Here is a 14,872-nt window from a genome sequence, read left to right as displayed (position 1 = left end):
TTTTTAATCAATGAAAGCCAATGGGGTACAAAAAAGTCACTGACTTTTATTATATGGACAAAAACAAACAAACTACAATATTTTTCAAAATCCTTTTTGTGTGTGTGTGTGTGTGTGTGTGTGTGTGTGTGTGTGTTCCACATAAGAAAAGTCAGCCATACAGATTTGTAAGTACACAAGGGTGAGTAAATGATGACTGAATTTTAATTTCATGCTGATGGTCTGCTGCACAAATGCTATGATGATGACAGCAAACCACCCAATGCAAAAAACACATTTAAGAGCTTGTGAACAGTTAAAGCACAGTATTTTACAAGCTGTCAAATCTCACAAAGAGAATGGACCACACATGTTGACTGGGTCCATCACCATAAACAGCTTGTACACCCATTTAACCCTCCAGTGCACTGTAAAAAGTGCCAGTCTGCAGGTCTGGCCCAACTGAGCATGAAAGGGTGGCAATAAAGCAAAAAGTGGAACTAATATTGTTTTATTAAGGTGTGTGTTGATGTATGTACTTATCCCAGAGTGAATAAAGTGAATGGTTCTGGAAAGCTTAAGGTAAACTAAGGTACTGTAATCTGCTCTAACATGGACTTTCTGCCTTTCTAATGCTAATCCATTTACCCTTGGCCCCTGATTGCAAGAGAAACTTGATCCTGTATACCAACACTGCTCACTTATTCACAGTAAAAGGCAAGCTTCGTCTGAGCTTTAGCTTAGATTAAACTTGATCTTTCCTCTTGGATTGGCTACTCATACCTCTAATCGCTGTACGACCTCTCGAACTTCCTCTGGGCACCCGTCCTGCACGGAAAACGCCACACAGTCGCCACGCTCGTAAAAGAGCTTCACCCTGCCCACCATGGAGGACGAACTCCAACCAATCACGTCCTTGCAGTAACAGTTAAAAACCACTTCCCGGGACGCTTCCTCAATGAGCGCCACAAACTCGCGGGAGATGGCCAGCAAACAACCGATATCGGTGGACTGGCAGCTGTCCCGGGCAACCACCGACCATGTGATGGCTCCCGTACTGTACAGATGAGCATTGTTCCTTGGCCTGCTGCGTTCCTTCCTTTTGGCGCCAAGGGTGATGAAGCTGAATTTTGCACCTGAGGCGTCCACAGGCGTTGCACCGGTGAAGTTCTCCACTATGTCTTTAAGGTATTCTTGGCGGGTACGTGACGCCATGGCGCGGAACTTCTCAGACTTGTGGGCCGCGTTTTCGCCGTTGATCACCTTGGCTAGCAGGAAGTCCCGGAAAACGGCAGACTTTGGGAACATCACTCCCTTGGGTATGGGAGGTCCAAACGGAGGCACATCTTTGGATCTGGCAACTGCAACACTATTGAATAAAGAAATATGATGAAATGAGTTTTAGTCACTTCAAATAAATGCTGTTCTATTCATCGCAGAATCCTAAAAAATGTATAATATGAGGCTTCTTTCAAAACATTAAATAACCTTATGACCCGAAACTTTTGAACAATGTAATGTAAAATAGATTTATAAATATATTTCATATAGGGGTCTCTACATACTAAGCTATAAAAGGAGATAGTATTTCCACATTCAACATTAATATGTAATATGCAAGGTAGGAAGCACATGGCTCCTGGGAGAAAAACGCATATAAAAAGGTTTTCCATTTGACTTGACAACATTGACAACAATTCTGAAATCTTGCTACAGAAGTCTCTCACAGATCTGCTCAGAAGATGAGACAGGCAATTTTGCTTTGAGACAGGTTCCAGCCTTCCTCAGCTCTCTGCAATGTTACGCTGAACAAGCTTAAGAGGTACACACTGAGTAAATAAGTCTGGAAATTGAATTCCCTTCGATCTTATCCTTTAATCCTCCCTATCGTTCTGAGAGGTCAAATCTGACTGTCACCAAGCTGTTTGGAAAGCATCTTCATCTGCCTCCGCCCCCCATCCCACCAAGATGAAATCTCTAATTTACAAAATTGGATTTATTCAAGATGGGTTGGGCATGACTTTAAAAACAGTATTTAGTTAGACACATGTATAAGCCAAACCACCATGCTTGGAAAACAGAAGCATTTACTGAACAGGCTAGGCTGAAAATTATAAGTAATTGATATTTTACATCTTACCTGTAACACACATGCTCTGTGCAAGGATTGTGGACTTTGACAATGATGAAGACATGTTGAAAGTGAGAGCGTATGTTTTGGGGTGTGAATGGGAATGCTCCTGGTTCCTGGAAAATTATGGTAACGATGTCATTTCCAATGTGCCTCTTCCTCAGTAGCTGGATAGGGGAACAGATAATAGGTAGAAAGTCATCACAGTGCACATTTTAAAAAGAAACTAGTTACATTAACAGCCATCTAATCAGAAACCAAAAGCAAAAATAAACTTCAAAATACTGCCCAATAGTAGAAATATGTGCATTGCATTGCATATAAAATAAAATAAAATAAAATAAAATGGAAAAAATAACTGTTCATAAGAAAGCTTAAGTAACATGTAAATGTAAAGGTTTAGCTGTAGTCTACTGTAGATCCCTTGAACTCATCTCTCTGTCAGCAGAGAGAGAGAAAAAAAAAATGGGGATCAGAGGTGTACTGAACTAAAGCTCAAAGCTGTGGAGATCTTCACCAGCTTATATTCTAAGATTATCCATATCGGACTATGATCCTATGGACAGAAAACAACAAATCCCATAAATCAGCCAAATAAAGACCTATACAATGGCTCCTTTACTTTCTTTTAAAAGCACAAATCTCAATTTCATTATCCGACTGAGTTCAGTCTAGCCAAGGGGATTTCAGGAAGTCATTGATGGAAAGCTGTTACAGTGGTAAATTAATCTGCGGTAGACTCTATTAGGATTGTTCCATCCATTGAAAAATACAGCGGATGAAGGAAATAAATCTTTTGAAATTGGTTCCACCGAAAAAAATAAGAACAGCCTTTCACATCTTAAATGCATCAGAAAATGACACATTTCTGATTAATCATCCTTGATATGTCCTGCTTAAGACAAAATCTGTGCCTTGTCTGGGCAACTGGAAAGGGAGCCGTTTTTTTCCGAAAAAGATGGGGCATTCAAACGGTTGCCATGACAACGTGGCCTGCCCGCTGAAGTGTTTACAATTAGCAGGATGCTGGACAATTGGTCTGGGCTCTGTGAGGTCTGTAAAGATGCACAGATCAAGACCAGGCACTTGAACAGAGAGCTGACGAGGGCTGAAAGACTTGTTGTAGACAGGACTGAGTAAGTGATCAGACCTGAATCTCATTTGACCAGGTGCTTATTCAAGTGTGCATAAATCAGCAGGAAGGCAGATCTATCTTGAACTATCTGCTTTTTTGTTTTTAATAAATGAAATAATAAAGCACATGTATGTTAAATATCTACCTTTTATATAAAAATGTCGTGATAATTTACTTACACTACAATTTAAAGGTGCCATCGAACGTTTTTTTACAAGATGTAATATAAGTCTAAGGTGTCCCCTGAATGTGTCTGTGAAGTTTCAGCTCAAAATACCCCATAGATTTTTTTAAATTCATTTTTTTAACTGCCTATTTTGGGGCATCATTAAATATGAGCCGATTTATGCTGTGCGGCCCCTTTAAATCTCGTGCTCTCCGCCCACGGAGCTCGCGCTTGCCTTAAACAGTGCATAAACAAAGTTTACACAGCTAATATAAGCCTCAAATGGATCTTTACAAAGTGTTCGTCATGCATGCGGCATGCATGCGTCGGATTATGTGAGTATTATATACTGTTATATTGTTTACATTTGATTCTGAATGAATTTGAGGCTGTGCTCCGTGGCTAACGGCTAATGCTACACTGTTGGAGAGATTTATAAAGAATGAAGTTGTGTTTATGAATTATACAGACTGCCAGTGTTTAAAAATGAAAATAGCGATGGCTATTTGCCTGTTTTTCGGAGGTCTTTTAAACAAATGAGATTTATATAAGAAGGAGGAAACAATGGAGTTTGAGACTCACTGTATGTCATTTCCATGTACTGAACTCTTGTTATTTAACTATGCCAAGACAAATTCAATTTTTCATTCGAGGGCACCTTTAAATGTAAAAAGTAAATTATTCCTGTGATGACAAAGCAGAATTTTCAGCATCATTACTCCAGTCTTCAGTGTCACATGATCCTTCAGAAATCATTCTAATATGCTGATTTGATGATCAAGAAACATTTCCTATTATTATCCATATTGAAAATGATTATGCTGCTTAATAATTTGTGGAAACAGCGACTTTTGAACATTAGTGTACTAGAGAAGACAAAAGAAAATAATTTGTTGAACATTCACGCTGCTCTTTTTCTTATAATGAAAGAATACAGTGCTTAGAAGCTCTCAAGCTCCAAAAAGGACACTTTAAAAGTAGTTTAAACATCTTCTGAAGTCATGTGACGGCTAACAGACTAGACATCTTATCAAAACGCCTTCAAAATATCAAAATAAGTTATATGGACTTGGAACAAGACAACGAGTAAATAAAAAGAAGGGGAATAAGTGTGAAATGTATCCAACTCACTTGTTGCCTGTTGTTGGGCGTGTAGGGCAGCATTGTAGAGACGTGAAACATCAGTTCAAAATCTTTATAGGTGGTGTAGAGAGAGTGAGTTCCAGTGGAGTCCGCTGCACAGAACATGTGATCACACATATGAGTATAAAAGCAGTATATTAAAAAGACACCTACACTCACGACGAATAAAAATACGAAATTAGTCTTTTGCAGTTCAATATTAATTTGCAAATGGCTCATCTGGACAGATGAGAGATTATGAGAAACTGTCCAATGCCCTATATGCACTGACCGAGAACAAATATGGCATTAACAAAACCCATTTCAGAAATGAAGCTGAAGCTGCCAAGTAGCTTTCTAGCCTGTCAAAGATTCACAGCAGTGAACGTGGATCAAACATTCAAACATTTTGAAGATATCATGGTGAGAGGAGCACTTACTTTTGTTGTCCAGCTGTGCCCTGTACTTGCTGAACCCCTTCAGTCGGACTCTCTGACCCAATAGATCCAGAAACTCATCCAGTGCGGGACTACCACTCTCGTTATTGTACATCTCCTCCTCTGTGCTCTGCCCGGCCTGGCAGTACAGGATGCCCACTTTGTGCTGATAACTCAGCTACAAATTTCATAGAGTAAAAACACAATCAGTTTCAATCATCGTAATGATATTTGACAAGTTTTTCTGTGCATCACCCTTCAAGTAGCAGCCAGCTATTACATCCTTCACAGTGTATTGCAAAGCCCTAATTACATTTATTAAATGGCTCTTTTTGAAATATTGGCCAATTATTGCATTGCATTGTGTTTTTTTTTTTATTTTATTTTTTTTATATTTTTAATGAACATTACACTGTACAGTACAATTGATTTGTTCCTGAAAACTGATCATCTACACTGTGATCCTTTCACACATTGTATCATTCTTTACATGTAATAAAATAATTTAAACAAACTATGCAATAAGTAAAAAAAAGAAAAAAAAAAAGAAAATCACTGCTTGGCATCAGGGTCTTGACTATCCTTTCTGCATTTATTCTGCAATAATGACATGCCTATCCTTTACCAGTGTTATTTTAGTATTAATAATATATTTTAATAGTATTTATTAATATTTTGAATTAGTTTTAATTTTATATTTTCAGCATTCAGTTAAGTTGTAGTCATTTTGTTATGTGTTTTTGTCATTTAGCTTTAATTTATTTTTATTTCAGTTTTAATTTGAATAATGTTAGCATTTCAACTTATTTTATTTCAGTTAGTTGCCAAGACAACATTTCTCATTTTTGTTTACATTTTTATTAATTAATATTAATTTAACATTTATATTTTTACTTCCATTTTATTTCACTTAACGAAAAAGATATTTCAGTTAAAAATAACAACACTGTCCCTTACATATTACATGGCAGGATTTATTACATAACAATCAATTTCAAAGTGCTTCTAAAATAATAATATTAAAAAACTATAATGACCTCACAAGAGAATACAGTAACATAATCTACAGGAAAACATCAAAAGCACTCTTAAAGCACATTATAGTATGGTGATATACAGTACATCGTCTACCACAAGTTGGTGATCTAGTCATGTTAAGTGCTATCAATCTACTCAAAAGCCTGACACATAATGACATGCAGACTGGCCTCAGATGCCACTTTTGCATTATGTATGAGACTCACATATCAGCCAGAAACTAAAGGAAGAAGCTATGGAACCAGACGTAGGCTTCAGACAGCCAAACAAAAAGTACAGCCAAGCATTTATTTGGACAATTATTAAAAGATAATGTCAAAAGTCAAAAATATGATACTTAACATCATAATAATAGGAAATGCTGAACTGGTGACAGTCTGAAGAAAGCTGGTTTACAATGACACAGGAATTTTTAAGAGGTCTACAGTAATTGTCTGTAATTCTCACCCCATACCAATTTTTTAAAAATGGTAAAAGCAATTTTAGAGCTATTCTTACAATTGCTTTGGCTTTTGTGCCATAAAGTCTCTAGACAGAAAGAGCAAAAAAAAAAAGCCATCAGAGAGGGGGTAGAATTGGGAGAGGCGATGAAGAAAGGGGACTCAAGAAAGCATAAGACGAGCAATGATTTTCTTTCATTTTCACTCTAAGTGTTGCTGGTCACAGTTGGTAGCGTCTCAGACGGGTCAAGTGGCCTGTTATGTGTGGCTAGGTGGTTGCCATGGTGATGTTTTCTGTGGTTTTGCTGAATAATTTGCCTTGAAAACTAGTTACCTTCTATCTGAATGCTGGAAGGGCGGACAATAGTTGAATCATCATTTTATAAGGAAGTCCTTAATAAGGTATTCATTGAATTTGATTGATTTGAGATGACAAAATACAATTTGAAATAATTACCAACATTAATTTGATGTCTAACTGCACTCAATGCATTCATTGTTCTACAGGGTTACTGTTCAGATTTTCCCCTCTGGGCGTCGTGTGGCTGCAATATCGATCAAGACTTTAACTGCTTCTCAGATTTCATTCAGTCAATTTAGTGACAAAACTGCTCATCTTTCTGTTCCACTCTTGGCCTGAGAAGTGCAAGTCTGGGTCTGTCAATAAGTAATTGGATCTTTGTTTTTATAAAAGGTTCCTTTAGTAAAACACTGTCTCATCCTGACACACCTGAAATTTGAACCCTCAAACGGAAATGTTGTAAGGCCATCAGCAGCACCTGATAGGCGCCTTGCCCAAAGGAACTACTTTACAAGCTCAATCTTGTTTAAGTTATCAAAATAATCAAAAGGACGTCACATCATCGGCAGAAGTTTAAAACATCTGTTTCTGGTTTTATCAGTATGCATTAAAACTAAGCGAAAGGGACGTATGAATGATATAATTGATGGTTTCTTAAACCCCCACTTGATTATGTCCTAGTAATTACAAGCCTTGCAGACATGTACAGTTCACAACATTGTACATTGTATGCAATGAATCATCATGGAGAATGAAGGTTTCTTCCCTCCTGTCACTTTGTGTTAGCCAAACTGTCTCTTACTGTCCAAACGGTGGTACGGTTATTTTACAGCCTGTCTGTATTTTGGGAAATGCTTATTGTTGCACTTACAAAAGAAGCATATATTTGGAATAACAAAGTTAATGGACATATTATGTTTAACTTCAAAATTTTTGATTAAAATGGTCATAACTGTATAAGGGAAACTGTATACTTTAGGTTATGTAACTGCAATTGATTAGATTAATCAATTATATTAATTAAAACAAAATTAATGAATAATTTTTTTTCATCATAACTGCAAATTATAGAATTATAAAATGTGGCATGTAACACAGCAGGACACTGCTTAAAATTGAATGTCTTCTACCCTTCTAATATTTTGGATTCATAAAATCAATAGTTCTGGTCCTGGATGCTGCTGACTAAAATTGTCTGTAGACCTTTTAGTACTGTACTTACCCCTTGCTGATCCAGCTTCAGCAGTTGTTCTGGGACTTTAGGTGAGCTGATGGCCATTCTGAGGCACTGAATGTTGACCTCTGGAACTACATACTCCAGCACCTCTTTAAGAGGGAGACCACGGGACATCCCATGCTTCGCGGTGGAGGGGACGGCATCCTCCATGATTGAGCCTCTCAAAGTGGTGAGCTGAAGATGGACAGAGTAAAGAGAGAGAAGTTTATATTCATTGAAAAGAAAGAGTTCACGATGGCGGAACTGAGCAAATGTATCCATTAAATGAAATACACGGCATGCTCGAATCCTATTACTGAACAGATGGAGAAACCATTCTAGTCTCTCAAATGGCAAAGCACTCTCTAAGAGTGCCTCGTCAATGGCGGTGAATCCAGCGACATGCCCTGCCAACCTTTTCGATGAATAATTGAGTTCAACTAACTGTGGCGAATGCTGAAGTAACGCTTTGGCTTTTAGCAAGAGGGCCATTGTACGCTCAACCGCCAATTCAGCAAACTATCCAGTCACCCTTAGGAAAACCCCTGGCAGGCTGCATATGAAAGATCTCGTGCCATTTTGAAAGCCTTATTGGTTGGGACTGTTATAGCATCAGTGGTGAGAATCATGTAGTACAGTGAGGTCATTTATATCACCATACATGGAAAAAATCAATAGCACACCAAAGGCATCATCCATCTTAAGCTGATTTCCAAAACAATCAATGCTATTATTGAGGCAGCTCTGATTTGTATTCAGAGGAGATGATGTAAAAGCTTTGGGAAATGGACTTAATGGGAAGGTGGAAATCAATTATAAATGAATGAGAACTGTCTGTAAAAACAAGCAGTAAACTTTCTCAGTTTATTTAACATTTTATTGCACTTATGCAAAACAATTTGAACTAATTGAAACAATAAATTTTGACATATCTGCCACCCTTTCCTTAATGGAAACCCCTGAACTTGACTGGCTCGAAGACCAATGGATCTACAGAGGTCTGTTAAATGATGTGTGTAAAACAGTGTTTTATAGGCGCCGTCCTACCTCACTGGTTCTGAAGATGACCCTATAATTATACTGTGGGCCCTCCTTCCCCTCCTCCAGCTTTTCTCTCCGAATGCTAACTGCCACTGGGCCCAAGTTCTCATCAACACCGAAGTAGTTCTGGTGCTCTATCAAGAAAAGAGAGGGGTCGACATTATACAGTGGGAGATACACTCAGTTATTTTGGTTACTAAGTGAGATCATCAATCACTATAGAGCACTACTGTGTTGACCCATGAAATCAAGGTCTAGTTTGTAAAACATACCTTTGTTGAAGAAGAATTTGTGATAGTAGTAAGCACCCATGTCAATGTGCTCAATGATGTAGCGTTTAATGCAATCCCGTGGAACAGCATAATTTTCACGAGAGGCATAATTCTCACGGGACATTTCCAAGACAGAAACCCCCGCGTTGGTGCAGTGTGAGCTTAAAGTTGACTCAATAGTATAATTATCACCCACATTGTTGTGGGGTCCACTGTTTGGTTTGGTGGCACTCAGTTTCCTTTCACCTTCACCACCAATCTCGTTACGGAAGTACGGGCAGGTCAGCACCAAACCATTACTCTTCCCATCCCCTTCGTCAGGATCGGTGCAAGCTTTTTGCCCAAATTCCTCACAACTGTCCAAAGGGGACTCACAAAGAGACAAGGGGTCAGGACTGTCCATTCCCCCACCAATTTGGTGTTGGGATGCTGCAGAAGCCCCTGTGGTTATATTTTTCCGACGTGCTAAGTTTGCACGATTAGTAACAGCCTCGCTTATATTGAAAAGTACGCTCTGGACGTCATAGTGGGCGAAGCATCTCTGGAAACTCAATGGACGACCATGTCTACTACAATCGTCGTGTTCACTAAGTTGCCGCTGCTCGCTTTTCATAGTCTTCAGCCTGCGGAATATGGACGTCTCGCCCTTTTCGGATTTCTGCCGCTGTAGGAAGGACTTCTCCCTTTCCCGACTGTAGAAGAGTGAACTGTCCACATAGTCCGAGTAGTTGGGAATGCAGAGAATGTCCCCCCGTGCAATCTGCGCAGCAGTCTGGAGACTTGGAGAAATGGCGGTCTCCGGAAACCGACGGAACTCTGGAAAGCCATGCGGAGGTGGTGCGCTCGGTTGCTCCGAGATTTCCGGCTGGAAACCCTTTAGATTGCCAAAAAAGCCTTCATCGGGCAAACCCTGGCGATTGATGGAGGATGTGCTTCCATACTCTCTGTGCAAAGTGGCACCTGTATTGGGGTTGATTGCTGTCTGATCCATGTCCTCTGCCCCTATATCACTGATGGTGACATCACTGTTGCTCCTCTTCTGGAGAGCGTGGTGAACTTTACCAGGAGAGTGGCTCAGAAGGTCACCAAGACCATATTTTGTCTCCAGAAAGCTGGCATTGGGAGGAGAACCTGGGCTTTGTTTGACCACATCTTCTGCCAGTTGACTGGGTTGTCCATTCTGGAAGGACGTCATTAGGTCGTACCTGGGTGGTGGACCGTGGCCATCCTTCTTCGGTGGCCAATCTGACACCCTTGCACGTATCCCCATCTTGGGCACTGCTGGTGTTCCTTGTGTATTTGCACCAGGAGGTCCCATATTCCCATTCAAGGCTTGAAGCTTTTTGGCAAATAGATCATCAGTCTGCATCTCTGAGGTGAGACGCTTCTCAAACTTCTACGGCCTCGTCTGCTGTATCTCTGGTCCTAAAGTTAGGGATATTCATACCTGACATTAAATTGTCCAGAACAGAAATTCCAACTCCAGCATTTTATGCAATAGCGAAGGAGCTTGACGGCGCAGGGAGAAGTCTGTGAATGATGACTGACCCACGTCAGGGTGTTCAGACCTATGGGTCTGTAATCCATAGGAGGAGAATGAGACTCTTTATCTCAGTTTCACTGTCAAGGACAACTGCTCACTCCACAGGAGGGCAAGCAGGAGATACGGTCATTTCACAGCCATGTAAGCTTAACAAAGCCAGGTGGGATCTCTCTGATGCTCTGGAAAGGAACGAGAAAGAGAGAGAGATCATTAGAGAATCCATTTGGGAGGGAGAGATACCAATGTGACCTTGAAAGAATGCAAAGCACTCAAAATCCTCAACTGAACAAAGCATCAGCAAAAAGGCCAATTAATTTAATAAGGGTTTGAATGTCTATTCAGAAAGCACATTTCTTTTTCACCTGAATGCATGTCATTCTTCTATATAACAAATGTACCACTTTTTGACCTTCATGCACAGACTAATTAGAGATAAACATCTAAATGAAAAAGCATTAGTGATCTATGCACACTACTACCAGTGATAAAGAGCAGAACAGATTCAAACAACTTTCTCTACAGTGTAAAGTCATAATGATATTCAATATTATTTCAAGAACAAATTTTGAAGAAAAAAAAAATGCATTTTTTGTTTCATTTACATAATTTGCATTTGAAAGTACTAGACAGATGGCCATCTTTTTATGTCCTTTTTTCACAAATACCAAAGAGGATGCAAGCTGGTGTATTTAATCAGAATGAATTTTACAATGAAAATGACAAATTATTCAAATGTTGTTATTCAAATCAAAGATCTCTCATTGAGTTCAGTGGTTCTCAAAAGGAAAAGAAACAATGCTAAATGTAATTAATAAAATCAATTAATCACAAATTATAATTTGCTAGGACTGTAAAATAAATATGAACCTTTAAAAGAGAGGAGAAAACACTCTTACAACTTTTGTTGTTGACATTAATGGTCGTACAACTCTATACAGAAAGTAAATTTAACTTTGTCACTTAAATCTATGCCAAATGCACTTGGCTTAAGAACTACAAGTTAATTTCAATACATTTAAATATTTGATTTTAAACATTTTCATTTGATTTGAGCATTGTTTTGGGTCACCACTTAATATCCAATGTAAAATCTGTCTTGCAGCAAAAAAAAAGAAAAAAGAAAAAAGAAAAAAAGATGGAGAATTACTGGCTCAGTGCAGTGAACTCACTGAGACTGCATTTCAGTGAAAGAGCTTTCCAATATCATATCAGCCAAAAATAAAGTACTAGTGAGAGCGGAAAAGAGTATAAAATTACAGTACTGACAGACGCCGCCACGGGTAGGCTACGTGCTGTGAAATTCGGCAACCTAAAAATAATCCTTCGAAAGGCAAGCTGATTAAACCGCCGTTTATTAATAATGTGTTTTGGACGCACAGCCCTGTCTGACTGGCTGTTACAAACAAACTGACCCCAATACCTTTAACCCTTAATTTGAAATAAACACATCTTTGTGGCAAGGTCGACACCAGCTGTGTACCACATAGAAGTTTTTAGTTTTCAAACTGCAATATCCATCTAGAGTCTGGAAATTCTTTGGATTCAGAGATGTGATTTAAAGTCAACATGGAAACAAAATTGACCTTTTACACTTTATTCATCTGTCCTATTGTGCACAATTCATGAGTGCATGTTATTCCAAAGAAAACAATTGTTTTTGCAATCTTTAATCGTAACATAATAGCCTACTCCACCTCTGAAATGACTTTCCTTTTCAGTTGACATCTAGATAGAGCAAAAGGGGAAATCTCTGTTAAACATTCATCAAAAGATACGCCATTGACATTTGGACATAGGCACAAAGCGACATGTTCATTCCCAGAGGAAATGCAGAGGTATTCTTGCTTTTAAAATCTGGGTGTAATCAAAAATTTAAAATGCAAAAGTTCCATGATCAAAAACACTCCCAGCAGCACTGAACATTGGGTTAAACTGAACATGGCGTAAACAGAGAGGGCTGGTCAGGCTAAACTTAGCATCGGACTTCAGAAAAAGAAAAAAAGTGCACAAATGACAAGCTGTTTCATTTTTAAAGAATGCTGTTAAATATTAAAAGGAGAAAAAAGCAACATGTAGGGAGGCTCTCTTTCACAAAACAACTCAGAGCCTTGATATCCCGGCAAATGATAGGGTGAATCTCACGAAAACTGCCAAGAATGGTCTGGAATTGTTTTTCACCCCAAAACCAAAGCAATAAATAAGAAATTATATTTCACACACATTCTAAATGCATAGACCATTTATAGTCAAATTTAGGAGATTTTTTTTACATGGTGACATTTTCATGACAATTCTTATTATCATAATGCAGAGAAAAAACAATTGTCACTGCTGTAATGTGAAAAAAAAGTATTATTTTAGTTTTAAAGTAAATTTCTAAAATTCAAGCTTACAAATATATCATGATATTATTTGTTGTAAAATTTAATACTACTAATAAAAAAAATTATAATAAAACAATTACATTATGTAATGAGAATTTTTACCTTACAAAATTTGGGAGGAAAATATTAATTAACTTTGCTTAATAAATATTTTTGAAAATAAGTGTTAAAGCTGCAGTCCACCATTTTTCCTCTTTGTCGCCATCTCTGTTTGAAATATGCGATTGCAGTCACATGCGGAATAGTTATCGTTACGCGCATTGTGCGTAACCAAAATAAGATTTTCACTGGAAAATATCATCTGAACAAGCAAGCAACATGTCTGCCACTTTTTTTCTGACCAACTGAGGAAAAAAGCATCAGGCCTACAATAAATCGTGCTGTCAATGGTGATTAAATCTAACGATCGCTTAGCTCGAATCATGCCAAACCGTGCAAATTATTATTACTGTTATCCTTTGTTCTCAAATTGTTAATGTTAACAACATCAGCATTGTGTGACTATCCCTGCGTCTCAATCAGCTCCCTAGCTCGTGAATCAGTATATCATGACTCCTTTTTTCTGTTTACGAATGTGACGCTTAATGCTTAAATTTCTCGTGGAAATCCACCATGTCGCTCTTATTATAAAACATTATTACAAGCTTACCGTTGTGAATCGAGCTAAGATAAGGAGATAGTTTTGAACACTGGCTGGTTACGTACTTGCTCAAAAATTGATTTTGGATCATTTTTAACCAAAAAAAAGTTATGGACTGCAGCTTTAAATAATTTTAAATGGTCCTAAAATTGGCCTAATTTCCACTATGCAAAATATAAATTCATATTTTGATTTTGGGGTGAAATATGATCTGGATGTTTCTTCATGGAGTTCATGTTTAGAAGTTCAGGAGTGTCATCATCTAATATCTACACCACCTTATAGCGGTGTTCGGTAACACGTAAATCTAAACTCGCGTCTTAATCATTGAAACAACAAATGTAACTCGCATGAATTATTCATATCTGACTGTGAATCCTCTGTGGTTTTCAAAATTCATATGTCAGAAGGAGGTCCGTTTGTCCTCCAAGACATACAACATCACTATGAACCCTGGGATACAACAAATGTCTGTTTTGGGAACATTTTTGTTCAAATAAATGGAAATGTGTGTTATAATGATGTGTCTATGTCTTTAGAGGCATTACCACATTTGATCCCAATAAATCAGCCTTATCCAAAACAAGAAAAGAAAGAGAAATAGCACATCAAGCACAATAGCAAAGGCTTGAGAGGACAACAAATTGCACATCTGAAAGGCTCCCTCCCACTATCTCCCGCTGGGCTTCAGAGTCAGGCAAATGGCCAATCCTGTCCCCTCAGACGGCCTCTGTCCAGCTGCAGTTCCTGTACAGGTCATCGATTACCATTATGAGCCGGTCCCCTGCTTTCAAACGCTCGCTCACATGCACCGTGCCGCCCAAACAACAGAGCTCATCATGGCTATCATCGCTCACCGCAAAGACACACTGACCCAATCTATTTAGACAGCTGGATCTATAGCAGGGACTGTGACCACATTGGCCCGTCTATCATTTCCAACAGTCACAGAAGTTAAAAGGACTCCCTGTCTGCCCAGGGTGTGATAGAGCAGAAGATATGAGAGAATATTTGAACTAAAGGTTTT

The 14,872-nt window shown here is 38.5% G+C and overlaps 1 protein-coding gene across 2 annotated transcripts in view; it reads right to left on the bottom strand.

Annotated features, from left to right (window-relative positions):
• Window positions 1-14,872, bottom strand: part of sipa1l2 (signal-induced proliferation-associated 1 like 2) — a 77,668-nt gene that overhangs the window by 29,976 nt on the left and 32,820 nt on the right. For both annotated transcript variants that reach the window (XM_048173440.1, XM_048173441.1), the window contains exons 2-8: window positions 9,279-11,000; window positions 9,013-9,140; window positions 7,972-8,160; window positions 4,974-5,148; window positions 4,543-4,646; window positions 2,120-2,277; window positions 763-1,348 (exon numbers count right to left, since the gene is read on the bottom strand). In XM_048173440.1, coding sequence (XP_048029397.1) covers window positions 763-1,348; window positions 2,120-2,277; window positions 4,543-4,646; window positions 4,974-5,148; window positions 7,972-8,160; window positions 9,013-9,140; window positions 9,279-10,647 — 2,709 coding nt within the window. In that variant the 5' untranslated portion in view covers window positions 10,648-11,000. The remainder of the gene's footprint in view (window positions 1-762; window positions 1,349-2,119; window positions 2,278-4,542; window positions 4,647-4,973; window positions 5,149-7,971; window positions 8,161-9,012; window positions 9,141-9,278; window positions 11,001-14,872) is intronic.

This window comes from Megalobrama amblycephala, linkage group LG21 (genome assembly GCF_018812025.1).
Source record: "Megalobrama amblycephala isolate DHTTF-2021 linkage group LG21, ASM1881202v1, whole genome shotgun sequence".
NCBI classification, from domain to species: domain Eukaryota; kingdom Metazoa; phylum Chordata; class Actinopteri; order Cypriniformes; family Xenocyprididae; genus Megalobrama; species Megalobrama amblycephala.
This window is presented reverse-complemented; position numbering and strand designations above follow the sequence as displayed.